At 57.3% G+C, this 21,391-nt stretch overlaps 9 protein-coding genes across 10 annotated transcripts; 4 read left to right on the top strand and 5 right to left on the bottom strand.

Moving 5' to 3' along the window:
- Positions 1-14: 14 nt before the first annotated feature.
- Positions 15-1,335, top strand: H310_07250 (hypothetical protein; the record flags this gene model as incomplete). Its single annotated transcript, XM_008872604.1, has 6 exons — positions 15-29; positions 72-207; positions 266-405; positions 491-778; positions 818-1,023; positions 1,065-1,335. 6 exons carry the CDS (start codon positions 15-17, stop codon positions 1,333-1,335), a joined length of 1,056 nt encoding a protein of 351 aa, XP_008870826.1.
- A 442-nt stretch (positions 1,336-1,777) lies between these two features.
- Positions 1,778-4,817, top strand: H310_07249 (hypothetical protein). Its single transcript, XM_008872603.1, has 5 exons — positions 1,778-1,943; positions 2,007-2,406; positions 2,452-3,814; positions 3,862-4,143; positions 4,187-4,817. Exons 2-5 carry the CDS (start codon positions 2,129-2,131, stop codon positions 4,436-4,438), a joined length of 2,175 nt encoding a protein of 724 aa, XP_008870825.1. The 5' UTR covers positions 1,778-1,943; positions 2,007-2,128; the 3' UTR covers positions 4,439-4,817.
- Positions 4,521-5,792, bottom strand: H310_07248 (hypothetical protein). The gene is made up of 4 exons (XM_008872602.1): positions 5,303-5,792; positions 5,039-5,247; positions 4,844-4,994; positions 4,521-4,800 (listed from the first exon to the last, which is right to left on the bottom strand). The coding sequence occupies exons 1-4, from the start codon at positions 5,768-5,770 to the stop codon at positions 4,570-4,572; spliced, it is 1,059 nt and encodes a 352-aa protein (XP_008870824.1). The 5' UTR covers positions 5,771-5,792; the 3' UTR covers positions 4,521-4,569.
- A 66-nt stretch (positions 5,793-5,858) lies between these two features.
- H310_07247 lies at positions 5,859-7,726 on the bottom strand. Of its 2 annotated transcripts, XM_008872600.1 has the most exons (6): positions 7,134-7,726; positions 6,964-7,069; positions 6,432-6,911; positions 6,287-6,382; positions 6,195-6,237; positions 5,859-6,135 (listed from the first exon to the last, which is right to left on the bottom strand). In XM_008872600.1, exons 1-6 carry the CDS (start codon positions 7,259-7,261, stop codon positions 5,993-5,995), a joined length of 996 nt encoding a protein of 331 aa, XP_008870822.1. In that variant the 5' UTR covers positions 7,262-7,726; the 3' UTR covers positions 5,859-5,992. The 2 variants fall into 2 exon arrangements, with proteins under 2 accessions (XP_008870822.1, XP_008870823.1); XM_008872601.1 differs by having other exon boundaries at positions 6,287-6,911.
- A 74-nt stretch (positions 7,727-7,800) lies between these two features.
- H310_07246 (hypothetical protein) lies at positions 7,801-8,885 on the top strand. Its single transcript, XM_008872599.1, has 5 exons — positions 7,801-8,051; positions 8,098-8,159; positions 8,219-8,281; positions 8,339-8,661; positions 8,718-8,885. The coding sequence occupies exons 1-5, from the start codon at positions 7,838-7,840 to the stop codon at positions 8,794-8,796; spliced, it is 741 nt and encodes a 246-aa protein (XP_008870821.1). The 5' UTR covers positions 7,801-7,837; the 3' UTR covers positions 8,797-8,885.
- Positions 8,794-10,488, bottom strand: H310_07245 (hypothetical protein; the record flags this gene model as incomplete). Its single annotated transcript, XM_008872598.1, has 1 exon — positions 8,794-10,488. A coding segment is annotated over one exon (1,655 nt), but the record flags the coding sequence as incomplete, so codon positions are not given.
- Positions 10,489-13,114: 2,626 nt separating this feature from the next.
- Positions 13,115-15,497, top strand: H310_07244 (hypothetical protein; the record flags this gene model as incomplete). Its single annotated transcript, XM_008872597.1, has 1 exon — positions 13,115-15,497. One exon carries the CDS (start codon positions 13,115-13,117, stop codon positions 15,374-15,376), a length of 2,262 nt encoding a protein of 753 aa, XP_008870819.1. The 3' UTR covers positions 15,377-15,497.
- On the bottom strand, positions 15,405-18,172 carry H310_07243 (hypothetical protein). The gene has a single exon (XM_008872596.1). It carries the CDS (start codon positions 18,090-18,092, stop codon positions 15,678-15,680), a length of 2,415 nt encoding a protein of 804 aa, XP_008870818.1. The 5' UTR covers positions 18,093-18,172; the 3' UTR covers positions 15,405-15,677.
- A 1,768-nt stretch (positions 18,173-19,940) lies between these two features.
- Positions 19,941-21,158, bottom strand: H310_07242 (hypothetical protein). Its single transcript, XM_008872595.1, has one exon. The coding sequence runs from the start codon at positions 21,066-21,068 to the stop codon at positions 20,058-20,060; it is 1,011 nt and encodes a 336-aa protein (XP_008870817.1). The 5' UTR covers positions 21,069-21,158; the 3' UTR covers positions 19,941-20,057.
- Between the last annotated feature and the right edge of the window lie 233 nt (positions 21,159-21,391).

Here is a 21,391-nt window from a genome sequence, read left to right as displayed (position 1 = left end):
ACTGGCTGGTCATCATGACGGCGCAACTGGTAGGCACCACCCCCATCGCAGGCTCTCACAATGGATGGTAGAGGAACGCCGACGCGGCTAAAATCTTGCAAACGCTGCGGGGGAAGCTCAGCGCCAAAGGGTCCCAGCAACTCTCTGACTTGCGGCTCCATTTTGCCCAAATGGATCGGCATGGCGAGGGTCTCCTCGGTCGAAAGGGTGCGACACCGTGTGCATTACGTCGTGTTACACACTCGACGTCTAAGAAGATTCGTAGAAGTCGACGTGTGCCTAAATTACTTTGGGTTATTCCCGTCCACTCAAGACGTGGGCACGCTCATGCGCGTCTACGGAACGGGGCACGCAGGGACAGCGACCCCCCAACTTGCATGGGTGCAATTCATGGATGCGCTGGAGGTGCGAACCATCTCATGTCGGACCACGCTTGCATGCCTCGGTGACATCGACATGCCATGGACTGTACTTTGGGTGGTGCGAGTAGTTTGAGATGCCGCCAACCCGCCAAGAGGCTGTTCGCCTCGCGTACGACTCGATTGGTCGTCGAAGCAACAACCGATTCAGCATTGAGTCCCTGACTGCCCTGGGCCAATTTGACCAGCACCCCTTGGCGCTACGTGGCATCACACCCGCAGCAGAGTTGGCGCGCGAGTTTGCCATTGGGTTAGCCAAGGCGGTGTCGACTCACACGGTGCGTGTCGTCATCCACTGGCGGCATAGGCGTGAATTTGACCAACTCGCCCAGGAATCCGTCACGTTCGACGCGTTCAAGGTGGGTCCAAGTCGTGCCTCTATCCACCGTCCGTGGCAGGCGTCATGGAAACTGATCATCAACTGGCATGCCATGTGGCAGGCATATTACCTCACAGTTAGTCACGCAACTCCTCGAGACGACGACTTTTTGTCCATGATTCAATGCGTGTGGAGCGTCGACGAGCTCAAGATTGTGCCGCAGATGCCGCTCTTTGGAGGGTACAAGGAAGCGCTCTGCCGAAAGCTCGATGAAAAAACGCATGGGTACGACTTGCTCGTATCCCGGAACATGACGACCTTGACAGGGCGGACATGCCTCGCGATGTTTTACTGCGTGCGTTGAAAAAGTTTGACACGGAAGAAACAGGATTCTTGAGCCAGACCGAGTTTGCCCAGGCGATTGAGATCTTCGGCTTCACCTTGACCCCCGCGCAACTGAATGGTACGCAAGTTTACCAGACCTGCATCTTGGCCTCACCACGCACTGGCGGGTGCAAAGATACCTTTCAGCGAGGCGACACGAACAAGGCCAACAAGTTGCGCCTCGAATGGTTCGCCAACTTTGTCTGCTCGTAGGTTTCTCGCGCGAGCGCTCACTCGATCGATCTCGTGTCGCACGTGTTCTCGCTTAAATTCAAAATTGCTTTAGCCAATCAAAACGCTTGAAGCATATTGTCGAAATGCCGATGAAATGAATTTAGCCAATCCAGAACGATCCCAGCGTTCCAGTCGCCAGACACAAAAATGCTCGCGTACACGACAAGGCGATTTCCATCGGCTCTGCTGGGCATGTTTGAATGAAAGCCCCATGTTCCGCCAGGATGCTGTGGCCGATGACGTGGCACGACGAGAGGACATGATGTGGTACGCCTTGTACTTGTTTGTCGCCAACTTCCCCGCGAAAGATTCCGCATATGGAGAATGGAACGGTCGCGTCCGGCGGTTTTTTTCGCTCTGCGAGTCGGCATCGCTTCACAGCCAATGAAAACGCTCGATTGTTGTCGCTGCCGATCTTTCTCATTCGAAGATTTGCCTGCACGTGACCAGGAGCCGCCGCCCCTGTCCACGACCACCGTTGCCTGAGCGTCAGAGTTCGAGAAACTCTGAAGCGCATCTCGTCCTTGCCTCCTTCCACTTGAATGCCCCCTTGGGGACGTGAACTGGACGCTCTTCTTTGGAAAGCAGTACGTGAAACGTAACCACGCGATTTTGCTCGATACGTACCCTTTTACGACGCACCTGCGTAGCGACGCTGGACTGCTAAAGACTGGGCCTACCTTCATCACATCTGCCGAAACGAACTTTGCATCCGTCGCGTCTTCGACTCTGTTGATTAAGGGAATTTGACGCCACCACAAGATCACCTTCCATGATGAATGCTTTTCGCTTTGCTTCCAAATCCTCGTCTGTGCGTTGGACTACGTCCCGCATTGCAAAATTCTCCACGACGCGGCTCAAATTCCCTGTATCTGCCACACCGCGATGGACCGCAACTGCTACTGCGACAACGTCCCTTCCAAACCAATCTCCACTGCTCTTCTTTCCAACACCCCCCCATCAACGCTCGGTTCTCAAATGTGGCGGCGTCCAGCGTGTGATTTCTAATGAAGAGCGTATTGAAATAACGTGGGCCGACGGGCATACCAGGTATACTAATATCTTCTATGTTCAGTTCCAACGGAATGGATTTAGTCCGTTTTGTCATATCTGGCTTCGTGACAATTGTCCTTGCAAGCAATGCCGCCACCCCATTGCTGAGGAGCGTATGCATGACACACTCAGCATCCCTCTTTCCATCCAACCAGAGAAGGTTTCCATCACATGTGAGCATCTCGAAGTGCATTGGAATGACGAAGCCTTCGAGCAGCGCCGACATGACCCCCATGTGTCGCGATATCCCCTCGATTTCTTACACGAGCATTGCTACCTGCGCCAAACTCGCGAGACCAAACCATTTTACGGCGAAACTTTATGGGACACTGCCACCATTGAAGCTATCATGCCTCGAACCACGTACGAAACCATCACGCAAAGCGACAAAGGTCTGTTGACTTGGTTGAACATGGTCGACGCGTATGGATTTGCTCTTGTCGACGATGTGCCCCCCGACGGACTGCACAACGTGTCGGAGCGAGTTGGTCCAATCCGCAACACGTTTTGGGGTCCTACATGGAGCGTCAAGAGCGAGCCGAAGCCAATGAATTTGTCGATGACAAGTCATGAGCTACATCCTCACACAGACTTTGGGTGGTCGGAAGCGCCGCCAGGGCTGCAATTTTTGCACTGTTTGGCTTTTCAGTCTCCGGACGCTGTCGGTGGCGAGTCCACGCTTGTCGACGGGTATGCTGTGGCCGAGTTACTTCGGTCGCAACACCCCGACGCGTTTGAGTTGCTCAGCAACGTGAGCATTCCCCATGTATTTTCGAGCGAGGACTTGTATTTTCAACACAATGCGCCGATTTTGTCGTTGGACATGACGTCCAAGGCTGTTCGCGATGTTCGGTTCAACCAGGCAAACCGATCGCCGCTCCATCTTCCGCCACACCTCGTTCGCCCGTACTACCACGCCCTTCATCTGTGGACGCAAGCAACTCGGGCGAGTGAAAACCTGCTCCGATTCCGCCTTCATGAAGGCCAGGTCCTTGTGTTCAACAACCGCCGCCTGTTGCACGGACGACATGGCTACGATGCCCAGAAAACGTGGCGTCACTTGAAGGGCTGCTACATGGACTTGGAAGATTACAAAAGCAAGCTCACGATGCTACGGCGCCACCACCTTGGCACTCCACGCAGATTTTCCACCGAGCGATACATCCGCCAGAGTTCTCGCGGCACAACCGTCGGCCTCGATCCTGGCTACGACAACTACAATCAAAAGTATGTCACGGACGCCGTGGCTCATGTACAAGACGTGATTGCGTCGGGCGAGCGGTATGACGACGGCAGTTGCCTTAAGGATGTGGCGCAGGCCCAAACGGCAGCATTCACCAACTTGGACGAAGGCACGAAAGCCGATTATGTGTATCAGTGTTCGCTGTACGACCATGACATCAAGGTAGCAGAAGTTGTGGGTGTTCTTTTGACCCATTTGGTTGTATCTAGGTCAACTTGGTCCCGCGCCTGCAGGGCATGCTCCGCAAACTTGAAGGGGACCACATTCGCCTGGGCACAGGGGCAAAGGTGGATCTGTTTGAGCACAGTTTGCAGTGCGCGACGCTGGCGGTCGAGGACGGCGCGGACGAAGAAATGATCGTGTGCGCCTTGTTGCACGACGTCGGGGAGATGCTCTCCCCATGCAATCATGGCGAAATTGCCGGTGCCATCTTGCGTCCATACGTGAGTCCGGAGCGGTATTGGATGCTGGCACACCACGAGATCTTTCAGGTAGTGTGCTTTGGCGGGATTTAGAAGTGTGAGCGCTGTGTAGGGCTACTACTACTTTCACCACGTGGGGGGTGACCGCCACCGCCGTGACGCATATGCGGACCATCCTTCGTACCAACTCACTGTGGACTTTTGCCACAAGTATGACCAAGCGGCGTTCAATCCGGCGTACGAGTCGTACCCGCTGCGTTTCTTCGAGCCCATGATGCAGCGCGTGCTAGCCCGAAAGGCGTATTGGTTCCAACCAGACCACCCAAAGACTGGCTGTGTCACGGGCTCATCGTTGGCGGCGTAGCAAGAGCCTTGCTCGATATTTTCACAGTGCAAGTTTTTTGACGTCGCGATCGGGTGCCGACGCGTTGTGTGGCGCGCGTGTAGCTTCACAAGTTGGTTTGGCGGTACATTTTGAATGGTACATAATTGGAGCTAGTCGGAATCGTTGTCGTAGTCCGAGTCTTCCGGTTCCAAGTCGGGGACCCCCGCCCGCTTGCGCGATGCAAGCATTTGTTTGTACTTTGTCGGGTACTTGCGCTTCCATCGCGCCGCCAAGTCGTGTTGGTACGCGAGCATGTTCTCCGGCTGCCACAGCTCGCGACTCAACACTTCGTCTCGGTCTTCGATGAATTGGTCGCTGTGGAAATACTCTGGCGAGATGCCCTGGGCACACAGCGTTAAGAGTCGGTGGACATGCCGAGGATACCAGAGCTTTGCACGTGAGGTACTCGACGTCGTCGGGGGCGAAAGGATTGTTTCGCACTGTGTACTTGAACCACCACGTGAGGTGCCACTGCGCGACCTTGGCAATTGTGACGGGCAAGAGCGCCAAGCGGACGACCAACAAGTTGGCCACGCTATTCAAGCCCTGAGGAAACGTTCGACGAGCTGGCAGACAAACCTGGGCTTGGCGTATCCGCCAGAGATTTCTACATTCTCCATGAGTTCGTCGACGATCGCTGTCAACTCGGCGCGGTCGTGCTCTTTCTTCTGCTTCTTGTCTTTCCCGCCAACCCCGCGCTGCCGCGTCTTTGCTTGGTCGTCACATCGGCTTGCCTGAGCACGTCGACTTGATTGGATCGATTGAGCTTTGCGGACGACGTCTTTGCTCTTTTGGTGGAACGACCGCATGACCATGCGAGGAACGACACGAGTCTGAACTTACCTCTCGAAAGTACGCCAGCGCTTGCTTGTGGCGATGCAGCTGAGCGTAGTATTGCACGAGCGACAAAAACAAGATGAAGACGATGCCAATCACGCGGTAGTCGGATTTTGGCGCGTACACGTGGTAGACGTGCATGCCGTAGTTGTACGCATGATCGTCGGGGTTGTTCAGGTAATGATCATACGCTTGTCGAGAGAGACCCCCCGACAACACTTCGTATGCTGTTGCAATTTCCTGGAATATCTGGGCCGCGTCGGGACTCGGGTTCTTGTCCGGGTGGAATTGCAGTGACAGTATCCTGTAGGCTCGTCGGATGTCCGCCGTTGTCGCGGTCGTTTCTTGTCCTCGCAAGCCAAGAATGTCGTAGCACTCGCGGCGGCCACAGTACATGTTCTGTGCATAGGTTGAAACGATGAGGAGCAGGAGCCCCAGCAAAACGAACGCGCCGCAGCGCCGCCGACACGTCATCACGTTGTGAAAGGGAGGGTTGACGGAAGCATTGAAATCAGCAATTTTTCTCAAGTGGAAAATTTCTCAAAGGAAATGTATAGAGCACTGCATATTAAAAAACAAGGTGGTATCCGGATGCATCCGCACAGCAACACGACAGCGGACGGCGGCGGTGGCGGAAATGGTCAGGAAGAAGGGAGTTCTCTCTATAAGTTGACGTTTCTTGCTAGTGAAGGGAGTCTATAGTCCAGGAGGACGGATGGCCGCAGCAGCTTGGGGGTCGGGGTTGAACACCGGAATGCGGAGGGACGCAACTTCGGTTTGCAAGTTCAGGTTGAGTTGATGCAGCACGCGGTTTTCATGTTGTACTTGCTCAAGTCGCGCTAGTGGACCACAAGTCAGAATGCACAAACTTTTCAGCGCCATAAACGAGTGCACGCACCAAGAGCTTGGGCCAAGTGTTCGCGGAGCTGCCGATTCTCCGCCTACGCCAAGATGAATCAACCACTTCACCTTGCCTGTCGACCGCCGTACCTGGCCATTTCGGTTGACAGTGACCAGCGACTCGGCAGTTTGCTTGAAATACTGCGCGCGCGCCATCACTTGCTCCACTTCAAGCACTTGATCGGGCTAGCGTAGACGTTGCCGTGACCGAACGCGAGTGGCATGTCTGCTGTACCTGTCCTGGAAGGATCACTGTAATATGAGCCGGCACGTATGTGACTCCAGACAAAGAAGGGCCAGATCGCGGCGGCGGCGAATCCACTCGCTCGGGTGAAGTCCATTGGTGCTCCTGTGAAGGCTGTGGCGACGGCACCGCCGGAGTTGAGTTGCGCAAACTAGGAGGAATGTACTTGTCCTTCTTTGGCAAGTCACGTTGCTGCGCCTGTGGAGGTGTCGGAACTTGAGATGACGTCGGCTGACGTCGCTGCGGTGTCGACGACGGTTTAGGTTGCTGCTTGGTATGCGGTTGCTTTTGAGGCGGTGGAGGAGGCGCCGAGGACTGCGCCGCGTGTACAGGCGAAGGCGATTGTGGCGACCCGACTGCCTCATTCTTTGTGCCCAATGCAGCACTTGCTCGGGCATATGAAGACGCAGGAGCAACGACTGCAGAAGGAGGTACATCTACCACAGACACTTGTTCCACCGCTTGAACCACCTGTACGCATTTGGTGCATGAGAGATCAAGACGGCACTGCAACACGACGCACCTCATCCACCGTGTCGACAGCGACAGTTGAATGGGTTTGGTTCTTCTTCTTCTTCGACTTCTTTGACGACGTCGTCATGGCCAAGCTCTTGAGCGCATTTTCCTCCCTACAAGCCACTCGCCCCATGACGATCCACGCCAAACAGCATCGTTCGAACTCATCCAACGTACTGCTTCTTGGCCTTTTGCTTCTGCTTCTGCTTGCTGCTCTTGGCAGATTTGTCGTCCTGGCGATGGGACACCACCGCGTCATCTTCGTCCGAGTCTTCTGCGTACGCGAGGAACACGCTCTTCTTCATGGCTGGTGGCGGGACTTGGGGGCAATTTCTATGCCATGTCAATGCCAATGGTTTCAATACTGTGAAACATTATGCGGTGAACATTCATTTGTACAGTGTAGCCCAGGTGACAATAAATGGTCTCGCCCTGCGTGCCTCCGACGACACATCGTGGACGGGAACCAGCGCCATCCGCTGCGTCATTCAGGACTAGAATAGCCTGGTAGTGGAGCGGTGGCAGGTACACGTTGGGTAGAGGGCTGAAGCAGGAAGTGCGCCAACTTTCGCGAACATTGCGACGATCGTTGTGGCAGGTGGCACCTCAGCCTACCATGGACGCACCCGCCAGCAGAGGTTGAAGGAGCTGTGCATGACGACAGGGCCAACGCGTACGCGTATGTATGGAGGTGAATCCCCCTCGCTGTTGGCATCTGCATGCGCTCGAGTTCCTTTGGCTCTGGAGTTGTCTCGGAGTTGCGGTGGAAGAATTTAATTTCGATTGAATGTATAGAAATTTGTATTCGAGTGATTCAAACAGCTATATATATTCAATTCCACAGGTGTGGGGTCATTGCGCTGCTGTAGCTCAACTGTACGATGGACCAGTCGCTCGACGATGTGATCAAAAGCAAGCGCGATGCGACCAAGGCAGCCAAAAGAAAGCAGAATGCGCCAAATAAGACCAACAAGCTTGATCCAGTTGCATCCTTCCGTGGTCCCAAGGCACAGTTTGCCAAGCACCACCACGATACTGCACTCGACGACGATACGCTATCTCTTGGCACGGCTGAGCAACTCGGCATGTCCCTCGGTACAATCCTGCACCTCATGCACAACATCCTAACGCGGTTGGCTAGATGACTTGCTTGCGGCGAAGCGACCGTCACCAAAAACCCGTCCAGTGCCGTCTGCGACACAGGTATGGCGGCATCGCACGTGGACATGCCATTCTCAAATGTGCATCCCTTCGTTCATCAGGCCAAGCTGCGTAATGCTGCTGTTCAAGGGGCCCAGGCAAAACGCCAAGCGAGTTGGAACCATGTACGAATCGTCGTCGCTCTTTTGCCGGGAGGTCCCGTGATGTTTGTTGGAATACAGACGCGCGGCTTGCCTGGAAAACCACATCGAGCTACAGGGTCATCCCTCACAGTCACTATTCGCAACTCCAAAGACAAATCTCATCGCCAAGCAGCCGGCACTCACCAACGGCAACCTCACACTGGTCGTCCCGCCAGTGACAACATGCTTCGGCGCGTGAACCTCGGCAAACGCAGAAAACATCGATTGCATGTCGCCGACGCCAACGAGGAGAACAATGACGAGTCTCCACCACCGCGACTCCAGGCGTGGGAACAGCACAGCCTTGAGCACCCGGTCAGGTTTACCCTGCCCGAGGGCACCAACTTCAAGATATCCATCGAGTACGTCCTTCCGCTGGCCCGTGTGTACGTGATGGACCCCTCGTATGTGGACGTAGTTCGAATCGTGTCCACTCGGTCGTGGGCATCGACCCATCGGCCACCTCGTCTGGCCCTGGCATGTCGCTACGACAATAAACAGCGATGGCGAGTTCGTTCATGTCAATTGCTCCACTTAGTCAAATGACGCCGCGCGGTGCTGCCGGCGCAACAGCCGAATCGTCTCGACGTCTTCGTCGTCATCTTGAAGTAGGGCGCTAAAATGGTTGGCCGACAGCGACTGGCGCAGGGGCTCAGCGACACATCGCCGCCACGTCCACGAAAACGGTGTCGACGTCCTGCCTGAAGTCGCGCCATCGCGCCCTTGCCCTTCCCCAGGTGACTGTGTTTCAATGGGTGGATGGGTCACGAGGGATGGTGTGGCCTCTGGTGACGACGTAGGCGACGAGGACGACGACGAGGACGACGCGGGTGACGGAGGGTGGCAGAGTGGAGCATGTCGACGCAGACAAGCCGCGCAGAACGATGCATGGCATGTGGCACATGGATGCACCGCGCGGAAAAAGTGGAACCGCACGGCGCAGAGGCGGCAGCGTGACGTGTCTATCAGCGCTGGGGTTTCTGTCGAGTTGGACACGTCGTCCAGCGTGAGAACTCCGGAGGGAGCAGACGTAGGGGTGGCCAAGGTAGTTGTAAACGCGTGCGGGCAAATGCTAACGCCATCCGACTCAACGTCATCGAACGGCGGGCTGGTGCGCGATGGCATATGGAGGTGGTGGAGATGGTGGCGATGGCTGCGTCGCCGCCGAAGCATCCTGTGCACGAGAGCCACCGACTGACCAAACGCATCCAGGAACGCGTGCGTGCCATCCATTTTGACGGCGAGGACCGACGGCACGCAAGAGTCGCCGTAAAAGGACACACGAGTACGTGAAGCCGACAATGCTTCCACATGCAGCCCGCCGACCACGTGCGTCATGATGGTCGACGACGACGACCGGACTACAGCATCTGGTGCTGTTCCCGACGTTTGCCGGTCGACAGATTTGAACACTCGGGTCCACGATGCAGGAGCGGATGGAGATGCGGCGCTGCCGCGCGCGTGGTCGAGAAAGGTTACCTGCATGGCTTGCTGCCGCTTGTATCCGCGAGGGACGTGAAGATGGAGTCGCTGGATAGCTGTAGTCGATGACGACGAGGTCGAGTTCGCAGCGCGCCAAAGTTCCGTCGCAGCGAGCATCTGAGGACCAAAGACATGCCCGAGAAAGGACCGATGGGTCAGGATCGACACCACGTCGTCGAACGATGACGGAATGTCCATTGACGCGTGCACCACGTAGAGACATCGCACGCCATCGAAGGTTTTTCGCACAATGTCGTCCGGTGGCTTGTCCGTGAGCCGCTGCTCCCGAGCAGAGCATTCGGCACGAACGAGATCAACAATGTCGTCACCGCGGCTGGCAAGCGTCGCATCGTCCATCACTGTGCGATCGTAGTCCAGGAAAGCGCGCGGCCAGTGTGACCGGTTCTCGATGTGGACTGGTGGAGGTGCATCCGCTGGGGTGTACATTGAGAGATCCATGACCCAGTTGCCGACAATCCACGACAAGCTCGGACGTTTCGACAACGACAGGACTGGGGTCGCCTTGCCACCTCGCCGGACCGGTGGTGCTTCTTCTGCATCGAGGAGGGGTGGACCGACAGGGGAAGCGAGGGAACGCCGTCGGCCTGTACGCCGACTCCTAGTGTCAGGTGACGAGGATGGTGAATCCATCGCGTCTTCGTTCGAAGAAAGATCTCGACTGCGACGGCGTCCTTCGCGGGCCGCTGCCATCCTAAGAAATTGTGAAGCGCGAAATTATTACGACCCCATTGGTACAGGTGTGAGTATCGCGCTTGCCATCTGGGAGTTGTGTAGAATGCAATGCCCATTGCAACAACAATGGTCTCACATCTCGCAAAAATTCGACGAATATTTGAACGTTTTTCATCAATCTGCAAATGAATTTGATTTTTCGTACGAAAACGTGAAATTTGAATTCCACACAACCGAGACAGCCACGTTGGTACACACGAGTTGCAGCCATGGATTTGGCTGGCGACGGCCGCATCCTCACAAACTTCTTCGCTGCATGCGACCGCAACCCAAGTGGGCAAGCACCATCGTCTGTCTGATGTGGTGTCGTCACCGAACACGGCGCTGCAGCGCGTTATTCCATCGAGCGACGCGAACTGCACCACGATACCTGCCTAAGAACAAACCTGCAGCAACCACGGTGTCGACGCTTTCGTCAACCAACATGTACACAAGAATAGCATGTCGTGTTTGCATGAGGACGATTGTGTTTCGACCTAGAGGTACCCAATGCAGCCGCCGAGTTTCCGATTTTCAGGCGATGCTTGGCTCGAGGAATCCAAGGAACGATTTTTCGCCAAACAAGGGCAGGACGAATAGGACCTCGAAAGGGCTTCATGATGGAGCAAAACACTCCCGCGCAGCGCCGTCGCGCACGTGCAGCGCTCACGTCGTAAGCCGTATCCATTATTATCGTTGGCTTCGATACAATCTTTAGTGGACGTGATGCGTTCGTTGGATATGGGTTCAGCCGATGTCTCACTCTGTCGATTCAAGGGGTCTACATGGCAGAGCCACTGCACTTTCCGCATGCGCAGCCCCAGCTTGTGGACGCAAACCTCTTATGCTTCGGCTATTCCTGGTACACCGCGCATGCAACTCGGCCGTGGAGCAGCAGGTCGGTGGCTTTCCATTCCACCAGCTTCATCAGCCCTATGCTTGGAAGGATGGCTAGAGTGAGAAGCATGGACGAGTGCACGCATTGGCATCATATGCCTGACATTGAAGCCGAAAATGAATGAGGTATTCCTGGACGGGCGCGGTGGTTCCGTCGGTGCCACGCCGTCCCCCTTCCACGGACCCGTCGTTTTCAATGGTTGCGAATGGTAGAAAGCTTGGAACGGCACATGCGATGTGATGAACTAACGTTCCCGGCCCACAGACAGACGTGGAAACCGCTGCAACGTTCCCGAGCCAGGATTGTAAACGTATGCTGTGATTCCTTCTGTTCCATGTCACACATACGCCTGAAGATCTCCAAGCAACTGTACGGAGGGCGAGGGCGCTGCACGACCGATCCCAACGTTGCCATCGACGGCACGGTGACCGATCGAAGGTGCGTCTTCGTCGAGTGGCCCATGAGACTGGGCCATGCCCGTTCCATGCATGTGTCCATGCGAGTTGGATGGAGAATCTGAACGCATGTTGCATGAACTCGGTGTGCGCGCGCGATCGCGTCCATGTACACCAAAGCCCACAGCGCTATGGCCACACGCCAGTCTGCCACAAACGCTGACTTTCGTGCATGTTCGCCGGCCGACCTGGACAGGCGTGTGGCGTCTCGACCACTGTCACAACACAGCTTCACGTTCGGAAGTGTTTTGCCAACCAGATTGAATGGTCTGTGCGACTTCGTGGAGGACCAGGTCCGCCCACCACGGTGTGTTTCATCAGGGGCAGGTAGAGACTGGCGTTTCGCTGGAACGGACAACCCCATGCACGCTTCCACGGACAGCATGGGACTGTTGTCCCAAACGTTTGTGGTTTCGATCCCCCGGGCCCGCGGAGTCTCTCGCCCACGACATTCTCCCGGCGTGCCACCACGCTGAAGGGACGACTTCGTCCAAGACAAACCCAACGAAATACGGTCCCTTGTTAACATTATGTGGACATTTAAATATTCGAAAAATGATGACGCTTCATTTTCACATTTCCGCTTTCTGCGTGGGGGAGACGTTCGCTGATCTTGTTCGACATCACGGTGCCGCCCGTGATGGGTACACTGGGACCGTTGGCGGCACACTTCCTGCGCTGCACCCAATGCTGTGGACTGGTTCCATCGAGTTGGACGAAAATCGTATGCGATACCACCCAAGTGACGCACCACGTCGGCACAAGATGGGTTGGGGGGAGCAAAACCGGTATTGCGATTGGTTCAAAAGAAGAAAAAAATCCAAATAACATGACCATTCGAGACACCCCACTCGACGTCCGTCGTGAAGTGGCCGAGTGGCACACCCACCAACGACGTCGCAAACCGGCGCTCAGCTGGGCATAGTCATAGATTAGCCTACTCCAGGCTTCATGAAGTCTCCACGCCGCTCCCGTTCGCTTGTGATCGTCCTGCATGGTGACCATCTGTGGTCTGCCGCCGACATGTGCGCAGATTGGTCTGGTTCCAAAAGTCGCTGCTGGCTCGTTCTGATGCTGCCAGCTGTAGCCGATCGGGACATACGTGCGCCTTTCTCGAGTCTGGATTCCGACCTTGTGCACGGTGCAATCAAGCATTTGCGCAGCGCCTGCAGTCCGTAGCAGCGCACCGCTCCTTCTGTCCGTGCCAGCTCTACCAACCAACATTGTCGAGAGCAGTCGCCTATCGTCATGCATGCCGGGTCGGCATTTACCTTCAGCGACATCCACCACTACATCCAGTCGTCCCGGTCGTCCATGCAACGGATGTCCCAGCCACAGCCCGCAGGACCAGCCGCCGCCAACCGACTCGACGCGCCATGGTCGTTTCTCACCTACGACCCAGCAATGCCTGTAGAGCAGCTACTCCAGCGAGGCGCCCATCTTGTCCAGTATGTGAGCCAGGAGTGCCATCGTGGAATGCTAGCTGCGTCGTCCCCCGGTCGCGCCGTCAAAGACTCGGATCGAAATCTCTTGCATGTCCATGCGACAGCTGACCTGCCCGGTGTGTCCACATGGAGAGTGCTGCGGACGCTTGCCGGACCAAGCGGGACTTCATTCGACGACTTTTTGGACAGACTCCTCGGCGACAAACTCGAAGGCGTAACACTCCATCGCAATGCGTGCGCAGACACCTATGGCCGGCCGTGGGCCGATTCATCTCGCGTACCGCCGCGGATGGTGTCGGTGGGCAGTCTCTACTACGACGACTCGTCGCTCTTCAAGCACGCGACCAAGGAGCTCGTCTACCTGGACTACATGCACATCCACTCGGACGAGCGGACGATCACGCGAGTGTTCAAATCGGTCGACTGCGACCCCCTGGCCCCGAAGAAGCACGTCGAGCGGCACAAGCACATTTTGTTTGGGTATTCCATCGAAGACATCACGCGCCGTCCGTGTGGTGGCGACGCCGACGACGAAGACAGCTGCACTACCCGCGTGACGTTCTACGGCGACTACGCGATGGCGCTGTCCGAGCCAGGGCGGGTAATTCGTGATGCGAAGCACTTTCTCGAGAAACTAGCCACGTCCATCCAATTGCTTGAACGCATCCTGGCCGTTCATTTGCCCAAGCTGTCGGCCCATTCAACCAACACGCACGTTCGCTCGTGCCACACTTGCCTCCAGACGTTTTCGCGCATTCGCAGCCCCACGACGTGCGTTGGATGCACCATGTGCTTTTGCGTCGACTGTCTGTCGCCCCATGAAGTTGCGGACACCCCCAGCACGTCATCGTCGTCCAGCGGCAGCCGGCGGTCTACTTGGAGGACGTGCCATGCCTGCTACGCCAGCTCGAACCCGCGCCGCCGCTTTAGCCAGTCCAGTCTTCGCGACGCCATGTCGTTTGCCACTTCGTCGACTCCTACGCACCACAACGACACCATCGTGGCTACACCCAGGACAAGCCTCACGACTTCTCGAACCAAACCGACGTTGCAAGCCCCCTGCGCACAGTGCACCGTCCGACCGGCGACCCTGGCATGTCGACTGTGTCGTGATCTGTGCTGCCAGCCGTGTTGCCGAGTCGAGCGGTTTGTTGATCCGCATGGCGACGTGTCATTTGACGTGTGGACTTGCACCAACTGCATCGCCCAGACCACTGCCGAGACGTCGCCGCCCCAGGCCAAATCCCAGCCGGTGGCAACCCCCATCAAGACACCTCCTCCCCATCCGTCCACCCAAGCCAAGAATGAAATTGCGTCGTCGCGCGGACCGTCCGATTTCATCGACCCTCGGCCCCACACCCTACTGTTCAATTACCTCGTTCGGATTTCCGAAGGCAACGAGTCCGACAACCTCAGCTCCAGTCCGCTCGAACTCGGCCCCTGCGAACCATCCCCACCACAAAGCAGCTCGTCCCCAGATGCGCCACCGTCTGCAGATGCTCTGCCAGCGTCGATGAGCTCTCCCCCGCCACAGTCCCTTTCCAACGCTCCCCTTTCGGACCAGACAAAGCCGCACGACCCCCCCATGTCGCCCGCTCACCTTGATCATATTCGGACGGCCGCTGTCCTCGACCTCGACACGAACGACGACCTGGACGCACTCTGCCTCCAAACTGCAACTCGCATGGAGTGCACGTATGCGTTCGTCAATTTGATTTACAAAGGCGCGTACATGCTCAAAGGCGTGGCGGCCATCGGCGCCGCGATGCCAACGTCGATTCCGCGGGACTGCGCGCTGTCGTCGCACAGCAGCTCGTTGCCGCTCCTGGTACCGGACGCTGAAATGGACGCACGGTTCGCGATGTCGCCGCTTGTCACGGGAAAAGAGCACATTCGGTTCTACTACGGCCTCCCCCTAGTCACAACGACCGGCGCTCTTCTTGGCACCGTGGCCGTCGCGGACAACCACCCGCGCGTTCGAGTGTCGGCTAGTCAGCGCGACGACCTGGTCGAGTTTGCATCCCAAACGGCAACCTTGATTGCGACTCGCCTCAACCTCCAGTAGCACCCCATGCCACTACCCCCCAGCCCCCATGCATTGCAAGACATAAACGAGTGCAGCTCGTCGCCAGCCTCTCCCCTGTGACGTCGCCCCGCTCTTCGCGTAACTTAAAAATGAAATTGACCACTCTCATCAGTGCGAACAACCCAACACAGCAGCAACGATGGCCCCAAGGATGCTCTTACTTCATGCTCGTCAGTCCATCGACTGTGGGCTGCACAGCCGTGAACTTGAATCGTCTTGTCAGGGGGTGGGGAACGAGCTCCCCAGGCAACAGGGATGCGCTTCTTGCACTCACGAGTCGTCACCGCTTGATGCCGTGGACGAGCGCGGCAACGCGTCGGGCGAACTCTTCCATAGCGTGTTTTTGATGGCGCCCGATGCGCATGCGGGGCGACGTATCGAGGGCGCACACGGTCCCGATGACATGGCCATTTCCCGCCTGCACGACGACGCCGTAGTAAAACCGAATGCTTTCTTTCCCAACGACCCGCACCGAATTCTGAAACCTCGCGTCGACCGTCGCGTCGGGAACGATCAGCGGGTCCGCGCACGCCGCCACCGTGTGCATGCAAAACGCACAGGAGACGGGGATCGATACAGGAACGTAGCCCGTCCCAGCCGCCCCCTTGAGCATAAACTGGTCCTTGTACAGCAGTACCACGTACGCATTGGAGCACTCCATGGCCACGATGGCATCTTCGCACAAGGCGTCGTACGCTGCATTGGACGATATGTCGAGGCACGCCGCCTCCACCTCGGCTGGCGTCACGTCATGCAGGGCGCATGGCGAAGAGAGAGCGCTTGGGGATGTTGACGCTGTCGCGGGCGTCCCGCCCGACGTTGTATCGTCGTCAGATGGGGCGGTGGGCTTTGCGGTGTCCCCTGGGCCACCAAGACGTTGTTGCCTGGCATCTTCATGGATTTGGATCGGAAACACAGCATCGTGGGGGAGTTGCTGATGCAAGTCGTCGCCATCGTCGCTGAAGGGGGGGTTAGTTGGGGCGGACCGCCGCGTGGAAGGCATGGGCATGAGATCGTCGGTGCTCGACAAGCTGATGTCGTGTAGAGCTGCTGACGAGCTTTGCACGGTACTCGCATACGTGTCTCGCAACCGAATGTGCATTTCGTCGGAGAGCGTGGATATTCGCGGCGGCGGCGGGATGCCATGGGTTGTGTCGTTGCATTCAGTGCGCGGCGTTGGCGGAGGCGATGGCAGCGATGAGAGCGGCGACAGCAACGTGGGCAACCGAGGGCTCGATTGAAAGGGCGGAGCACCGTGTGGCTGCACGTCGAGTTGAGAAGGGAGAGTGACGGGGGGTGGCAAAGCTTGGGGCGGGAGCAGCAGCACGGGAGCCGGGGGCCGGTTCGCCGGTGGTTTGCATGTCCTGCACACAACGTTGGCGAGGTCTGTGTCGGCACACTTGCCGCAAAAGTACATGCCGCAGACGGCGCACTGCGCCTCCGACTGCTGGATCGCGCAGGACTGGCACATGGACGGCCTCAACGTGGACTTTCGAAGGGGCGGAAGGCCCATACTGCTTTCACTCCACCCGTCATCGTCGTCGTCGACGTCGTCAAGGAGAGGGGCGAGCCCCGTGGCAGAGGGGCGGTTTGGATCTGAATACGGCGCGAATGTAGAGCCGACGGACCGCGGCATGGCGGCGCTGGCGTCGTCGGCATTCGTTTGTCCGTTGTTGGTTTTGATTTGGACCAGACACACAAAGCAGACGGGAACGTTGAAGTGGAGCCCGGTCGGGCTGGTTACGTTTTCGAGAGCTGAGCAGTCGACGCAGATGCTGCCGCCGCAGACGCTGCAAGTACAAGCTCGTCGAAACCAGTGGAATCCTTTGGCGCAGCTCCGGCAGGTTGCGTCGACGATGCCTGGCTCTACCGGTGGCTGGACGGCGAGTAGTCGATTGTCTGGAGGCGTGCTTCTTCGCCGCCGATGCTGGTGCAGCATTTGCGGCCATGACACAATGCAATGACCAAACTTTTCCAAACGAAGGCGAGTGTCGAGCGAACTCGCAAACTGCTTGGGGTACACGGCATGCTCCGCGTAGTACGTGACTCGGACGCCGGCCGGCCGAACTGCGGTTGGACTGATCAGCTCCATGAGGTAGCCGCCCATGATGTGCGTGTGCCGAGGAACGATGTGGTCGCGACTCGTGGTGGGGTAGTTGCCGTTGTCGATCGATTTGAACACCCACAGGATCGACGTTGGCGTCATGGGCTGGACGTGGTCCACGAGCAGGATCTCCTTGGGGTGTGTCAGGAAGATGCCTTTTTCCCGAAAAAGCACTTTCTTCAGGGTGCACGCCGGTGGCACGTGCAGGTGGCGCTGGTCATGCTCGATGCCGGCCTCGTAGGTCCCAGTGGCGCCGATCGCGGCCAACGTGTGCAGCTGAACCATATCTTGGTCGCTGAAAATTCGTCGAAGGAAGCCGTCGTCGGGTTCCTGAAGCAGTTCGACCACGTCGGCTAAGGTTGCGTCGGCAATGCTCACGTCCGAGAAGACTGTGAACAGCTGCAGCCGTTGGCTGTACTTGGACACGAGGTGGCCGTTCGTCGTCAGTACCACCTCGGTCGATTCACTGGGCTTGGCGCGCTGGTCTCGCGGCACGCCGGCGCGCTTGGCGCACTCGTGCTGGAAAATCGCGACGATGTCGTCCACGCGCTCGAGAATGTCCTCGTCCTTGCATGACGGTAGGTCCTCCATGAAGGCCCATGGCCATTCGCCGCGACTGGACGGACCTCTATCCAGCGGACTCGCCTTGTTGTTTGGCCGCGGTGCGTCGACGATTGGGTGCGACGGCTGTTGTCGGTCGCGGCGGGTCGACGGGTTATGAACGAGCCCATGGCGCCGCGTCGACGATAGCAGTACGACCGCGTCCTCTTCTATATGTGGATGTGCGCGGGATCTGCTGGGCCATGCCACGGGCGACGACTCGACAGTCGCCCTGGCTGCTCGCACCGCAAGCCCACGTGATTCGGTTGGCATCAATTTCGTAATTCTGTGTGCAACACCAACATGTGGCATATCGCCCCACAACCTTCCACGGATTCCAACACGGGAGGAAATGCGCCTTGCGCATCAAAGGGGGGCGGCAGCTGCCTCCTCCCCTTGAAAAGAGATCACGAAAGCGCCGCCTTGGTGGTCCGCGATACCTTGGTGGCTGCCTGTGCATGACAACTCTCCTGCGTGCGCCACCAAACAAGGCGTTGGCGGGCGAAAACTCTACCCAAGCATCGGCACGATGCCACACCTGCCACGAGCAGGGGCAGGGGGTCATGCAGGTCTCGGCGATATCAAGCATCGCGCCTCGGCGTGGAAGTGTCGATCTCGACCATGTCGGCGTCCAGGCTCCTCTGCTACGTATTGGGTGGAAGGTCGAGGTTGACCATCCCCCACAAGAGTATCCGTGGAATGGCATGCAAGTTGATTCCTTGATGCTCATGTTGCCGGACGATAAAGAGCGGCGAAGGAGGTGCTAGCACGAGTCATTGGCATGGGCAAGACCATTGAAATGAGCCATCAACAGAGTGGTTTCCCCACGGGCGTTGCATGGGATGAATGAGCATGCACAAGCCGAGTGTGTGGCAGATGGCGAAGCGGGAATGTGCTGGCAGGTTGCAATCGTGTAACATATCGATGTGAAGAAGAGCGTTAGCTGGAGTGTGATCTTCACCAGTGCTGGAGCTTGACGTGAGAAGGCAGCACTCATCGAACCACACAGTCGAGGTCTACTATAGCGGCCGACGTGCGCGGCATGACCTCAGACTCGCCTGGCTCGAAGGGGGCGGCGCGCACGCACAACAACAGCAACCTTGGAAGGTGGCACTTATTCGACGGCTCGCATTGCCAAGGGACTCGTCGCATGGCCCTTGTGGTGCCAACCAAAGAGCCGTTCATTGTTTGCATCGTCGAACAAGTCGTTGTCCCATCCATCCAACTCAGCGACGACGTGGCGGCATCGTCGGAGTACGAGCGACCCGCCAGGCGCAGCAAATCTTGGTGTTTGCAGGGCAACCCCTGCGGTGCCGAAGCGTTGTGAGGAAGGAGGGCGTGGCCTGCGTCCTCGAGATGAAGGACGTGGACGGCTTTCACCAACACTTACTCGACCGCAGCCTTCATGCTGACACTGAAAATCATGTCACGTCGATCGTGGCGACTGTGCCAACAAGTCTACAACAATCGGACACTTGAAACGAGTGACGAACATTTTTTCCTCCCGTCCGACGATTCGATGCCCTGGCCCGGTCGCCACAGCTTGCACGAGAGCCTCGTACGACGTCCCTGCACGACGCCTTCTTCCCATGCACCAGCGCGACATCGAAACCCCATGCGCGATTCGTCATCGTGCCCATACATGTACCATCGGCAGCCGCGTCTTGGCTATGGTCGCGGCCGCCTCGACGGTTGCCTGTCGGAGAGGTCGCCGTGGATGGCACGTGAGTTTGTGCAAAGGGCGATTCGAACGAGTTCGGTGGGCTGTCATGGCTCGTGCTGCGTCGCCAGACGTACAAGCGTCGAGTTGAGCCATGCTTTCCATCTCACGGTGGTATCAACGTTCTCGTGACCAGAAGCGGGCGCTGCTTGGGGACGGCAGCGCCCAAGATGCTCTTGAAACCAGCACACGCATGTTTCACGTTAACACTGCAAATAAATACGACTTGCCCGACTCTAAAAGCTCGGCGCCCCCATCATGGCCAATACCTCGTCAAACCACAACGACGTGCCGTCGTCCATGACGTCGTATGCGGGGGGGCGAGTCACAACTGGAACGGGGCGCGCAGGAGCAGCCTTTGGCATGGGCGCCTTGACCGCCGCGACACGTTTCAAATGTAAAAGTGCGGCGATTCTTGCCTCCAACTGAGTTTGTCGTGGGTCAGCGTCCAAGGCAGACGGCTTCGCGACTTGTAACTTGACATCTTGGGATGGTATCGATGCGGCATCGAGCAAGTTGGTGTCGTTGGATTCAGCGGCGGCAGTCTCGGTGGATGACGCGCTTTCGGCCACGATGGCAAGGGTTTCATGTCCCTCGGACGGGATATCAAGAGGTTCTCCTGTTACGTTGGGGGATTTCACATGCACATCTTCTTCGCGGACTACCACCAGAGGCTCTTTCACGGGCTCCATGGGCGACAAAGCAGGATGGTGCGCTGAAACATCATGGGGTCGTCGAAGTGGCTGGTGGGAAGGGTTTGAGAGAATGTCAACACGGCCAAACGTCATAGTGTGATGGGGTGTCGAGTCAAGAGCAGTCGCCGTGGTGCTGTGGCGCAGCGTTGGCGCGTGTGTACTATCACGGCTCGTCCGCGGTGGCCTCGTGAAGTCGGAGGCAACGTTGCTAGGGCGGGTCGCATTCGTGCCAACGGGGGACGGTTTGTCGCCGACGAGGCGGTCAAGGAAGCTCGGTCGCTCGCTCGTGGACAAGGTTTCCGAGTCGCGGGGTTGCAGGAACGAAAGTCGGCGAAAGAACGAGTCGCCACGTTTGCGGTCGGACCGAAACACATCGGACCACCGCGTGTCGTCTTGATCGTCGTCATCCTTCTTGGACTTGCGCATCGAGAGCGACTTGAAGAACTTCTTGACGCGACCCTTCTTCGGATCCACGTCACGCTCGGCCGTCGACGGCTCAGGTGCCTTGATCGACCGCACGTACAAGAGCATGGCTTCGTGGGACACTTCCATGGTGGCGCGTGTGCGAACGTTTGAGAATGCCCGGCGACCGACCGACCGCACACGCACGGCCCCAAGTCAACACCCATCCGTATGTGTGGCCATTTTGGCCAATGCCATCGCGGAATGCCTTCGAAGTTCGACGGGGCGGCCACGTTGAATTCGACGAGTGGAGTTTAAACGTATGATGGCCATTGTATGTACTGGTTTTACGTATAAAACCTGTCAACCCAACTGCGTTATATGATTGTAGTGATAGTTAAAACGTCCCTGCCCGCTCTTGTAACAACAATCGTATGGCCATGGAAACGTCAATTCACCAGGCGCGGATGGCT

Source organism: Aphanomyces invadans (assembly GCF_000520115.1).
Source record: "Aphanomyces invadans strain NJM9701 unplaced genomic scaffold supercont1.13, whole genome shotgun sequence".
In the NCBI taxonomy this organism is placed as follows: domain Eukaryota; phylum Oomycota; class Saprolegniomycetes; order Saprolegniales; family Verrucalvaceae; genus Aphanomyces; species Aphanomyces invadans.
The sequence above is the reverse complement of the archived record's forward strand: the minus strand, read 5'-3'. Positions and strand labels throughout refer to the sequence as shown.

Excerpts from the sequence above, each read along its gene's own strand:
- H310_07249 (XM_008872603.1), top strand. The coding sequence starts at position 2,129 with ATGATGAATGCTTTTCGCTTTGCTTCCAAATCCTCGTCTGTGCGTTGG. Across the intron at positions 3,815-3,861 it reads TGTACGACCATGACATCAAG|GTCAACTTGGTCCCGCGCCT; the intron begins GTAGCAGAAGTT and ends GGTTGTATCTAG. Across the intron at positions 4,144-4,186 it reads CACACCACGAGATCTTTCAG|GGCTACTACTACTTTCACCA; the intron begins GTAGTGTGCTTT and ends AGCGCTGTGTAG.
- H310_07248 (XM_008872602.1), bottom strand. The coding sequence starts at position 5,770 with ATGACGTGTCGGCGGCGCTGCGGCGCGTTCGTTTTGCTGGGGCTCCTG. Across the intron at positions 5,248-5,302 it reads CGCTGGCGTACTTTCGAGAG|AGCAAAGACGTCGTCCGCAA; the intron begins GTAAGTTCAGAC and ends TTCCACCAAAAG. Across the intron at positions 4,995-5,038 it reads GGCGGATACGCCAAGCCCAG|CGTGGCCAACTTGTTGGTCG; the intron begins GTTTGTCTGCCA and ends GGGCTTGAATAG.
- H310_07247 (XM_008872600.1), bottom strand. The coding sequence starts at position 7,261 with ATGAAGAAGAGCGTGTTCCTCGCGTACGCAGAAGACTCGGACGAAGAT. Across the intron at positions 6,383-6,431 it reads CAGTGATCCTTCCAGGACAG|CCCGATCAAGTGCTTGAAGT; the intron begins GTACAGCAGACA and ends CGTCTACGCTAG. Across the intron at positions 6,238-6,286 it reads CTGTCAACCGAAATGGCCAG|GCGGAGAATCGGCAGCTCCG; the intron begins GTACGGCGGTCG and ends ATCTTGGCGTAG.
- H310_07246 (XM_008872599.1), top strand. The coding sequence starts at position 7,838 with ATGGACCAGTCGCTCGACGATGTGATCAAAAGCAAGCGCGATGCGACC. Across the intron at positions 8,160-8,218 it reads CAGTGCCGTCTGCGACACAG|GCCAAGCTGCGTAATGCTGC; the intron begins GTATGGCGGCAT and ends TTCGTTCATCAG. Across the intron at positions 8,282-8,338 it reads GCCAAGCGAGTTGGAACCAT|ACGCGCGGCTTGCCTGGAAA; the intron begins GTACGAATCGTC and ends GTTGGAATACAG.
- H310_07243 (XM_008872596.1), bottom strand. The coding sequence starts at position 18,092 with ATGGAGGACCTACCGTCATGCAAGGACGAGGACATTCTCGAGCGCGTG.
- H310_07242 (XM_008872595.1), bottom strand. The coding sequence starts at position 21,068 with ATGGAAGTGTCCCACGAAGCCATGCTCTTGTACGTGCGGTCGATCAAG.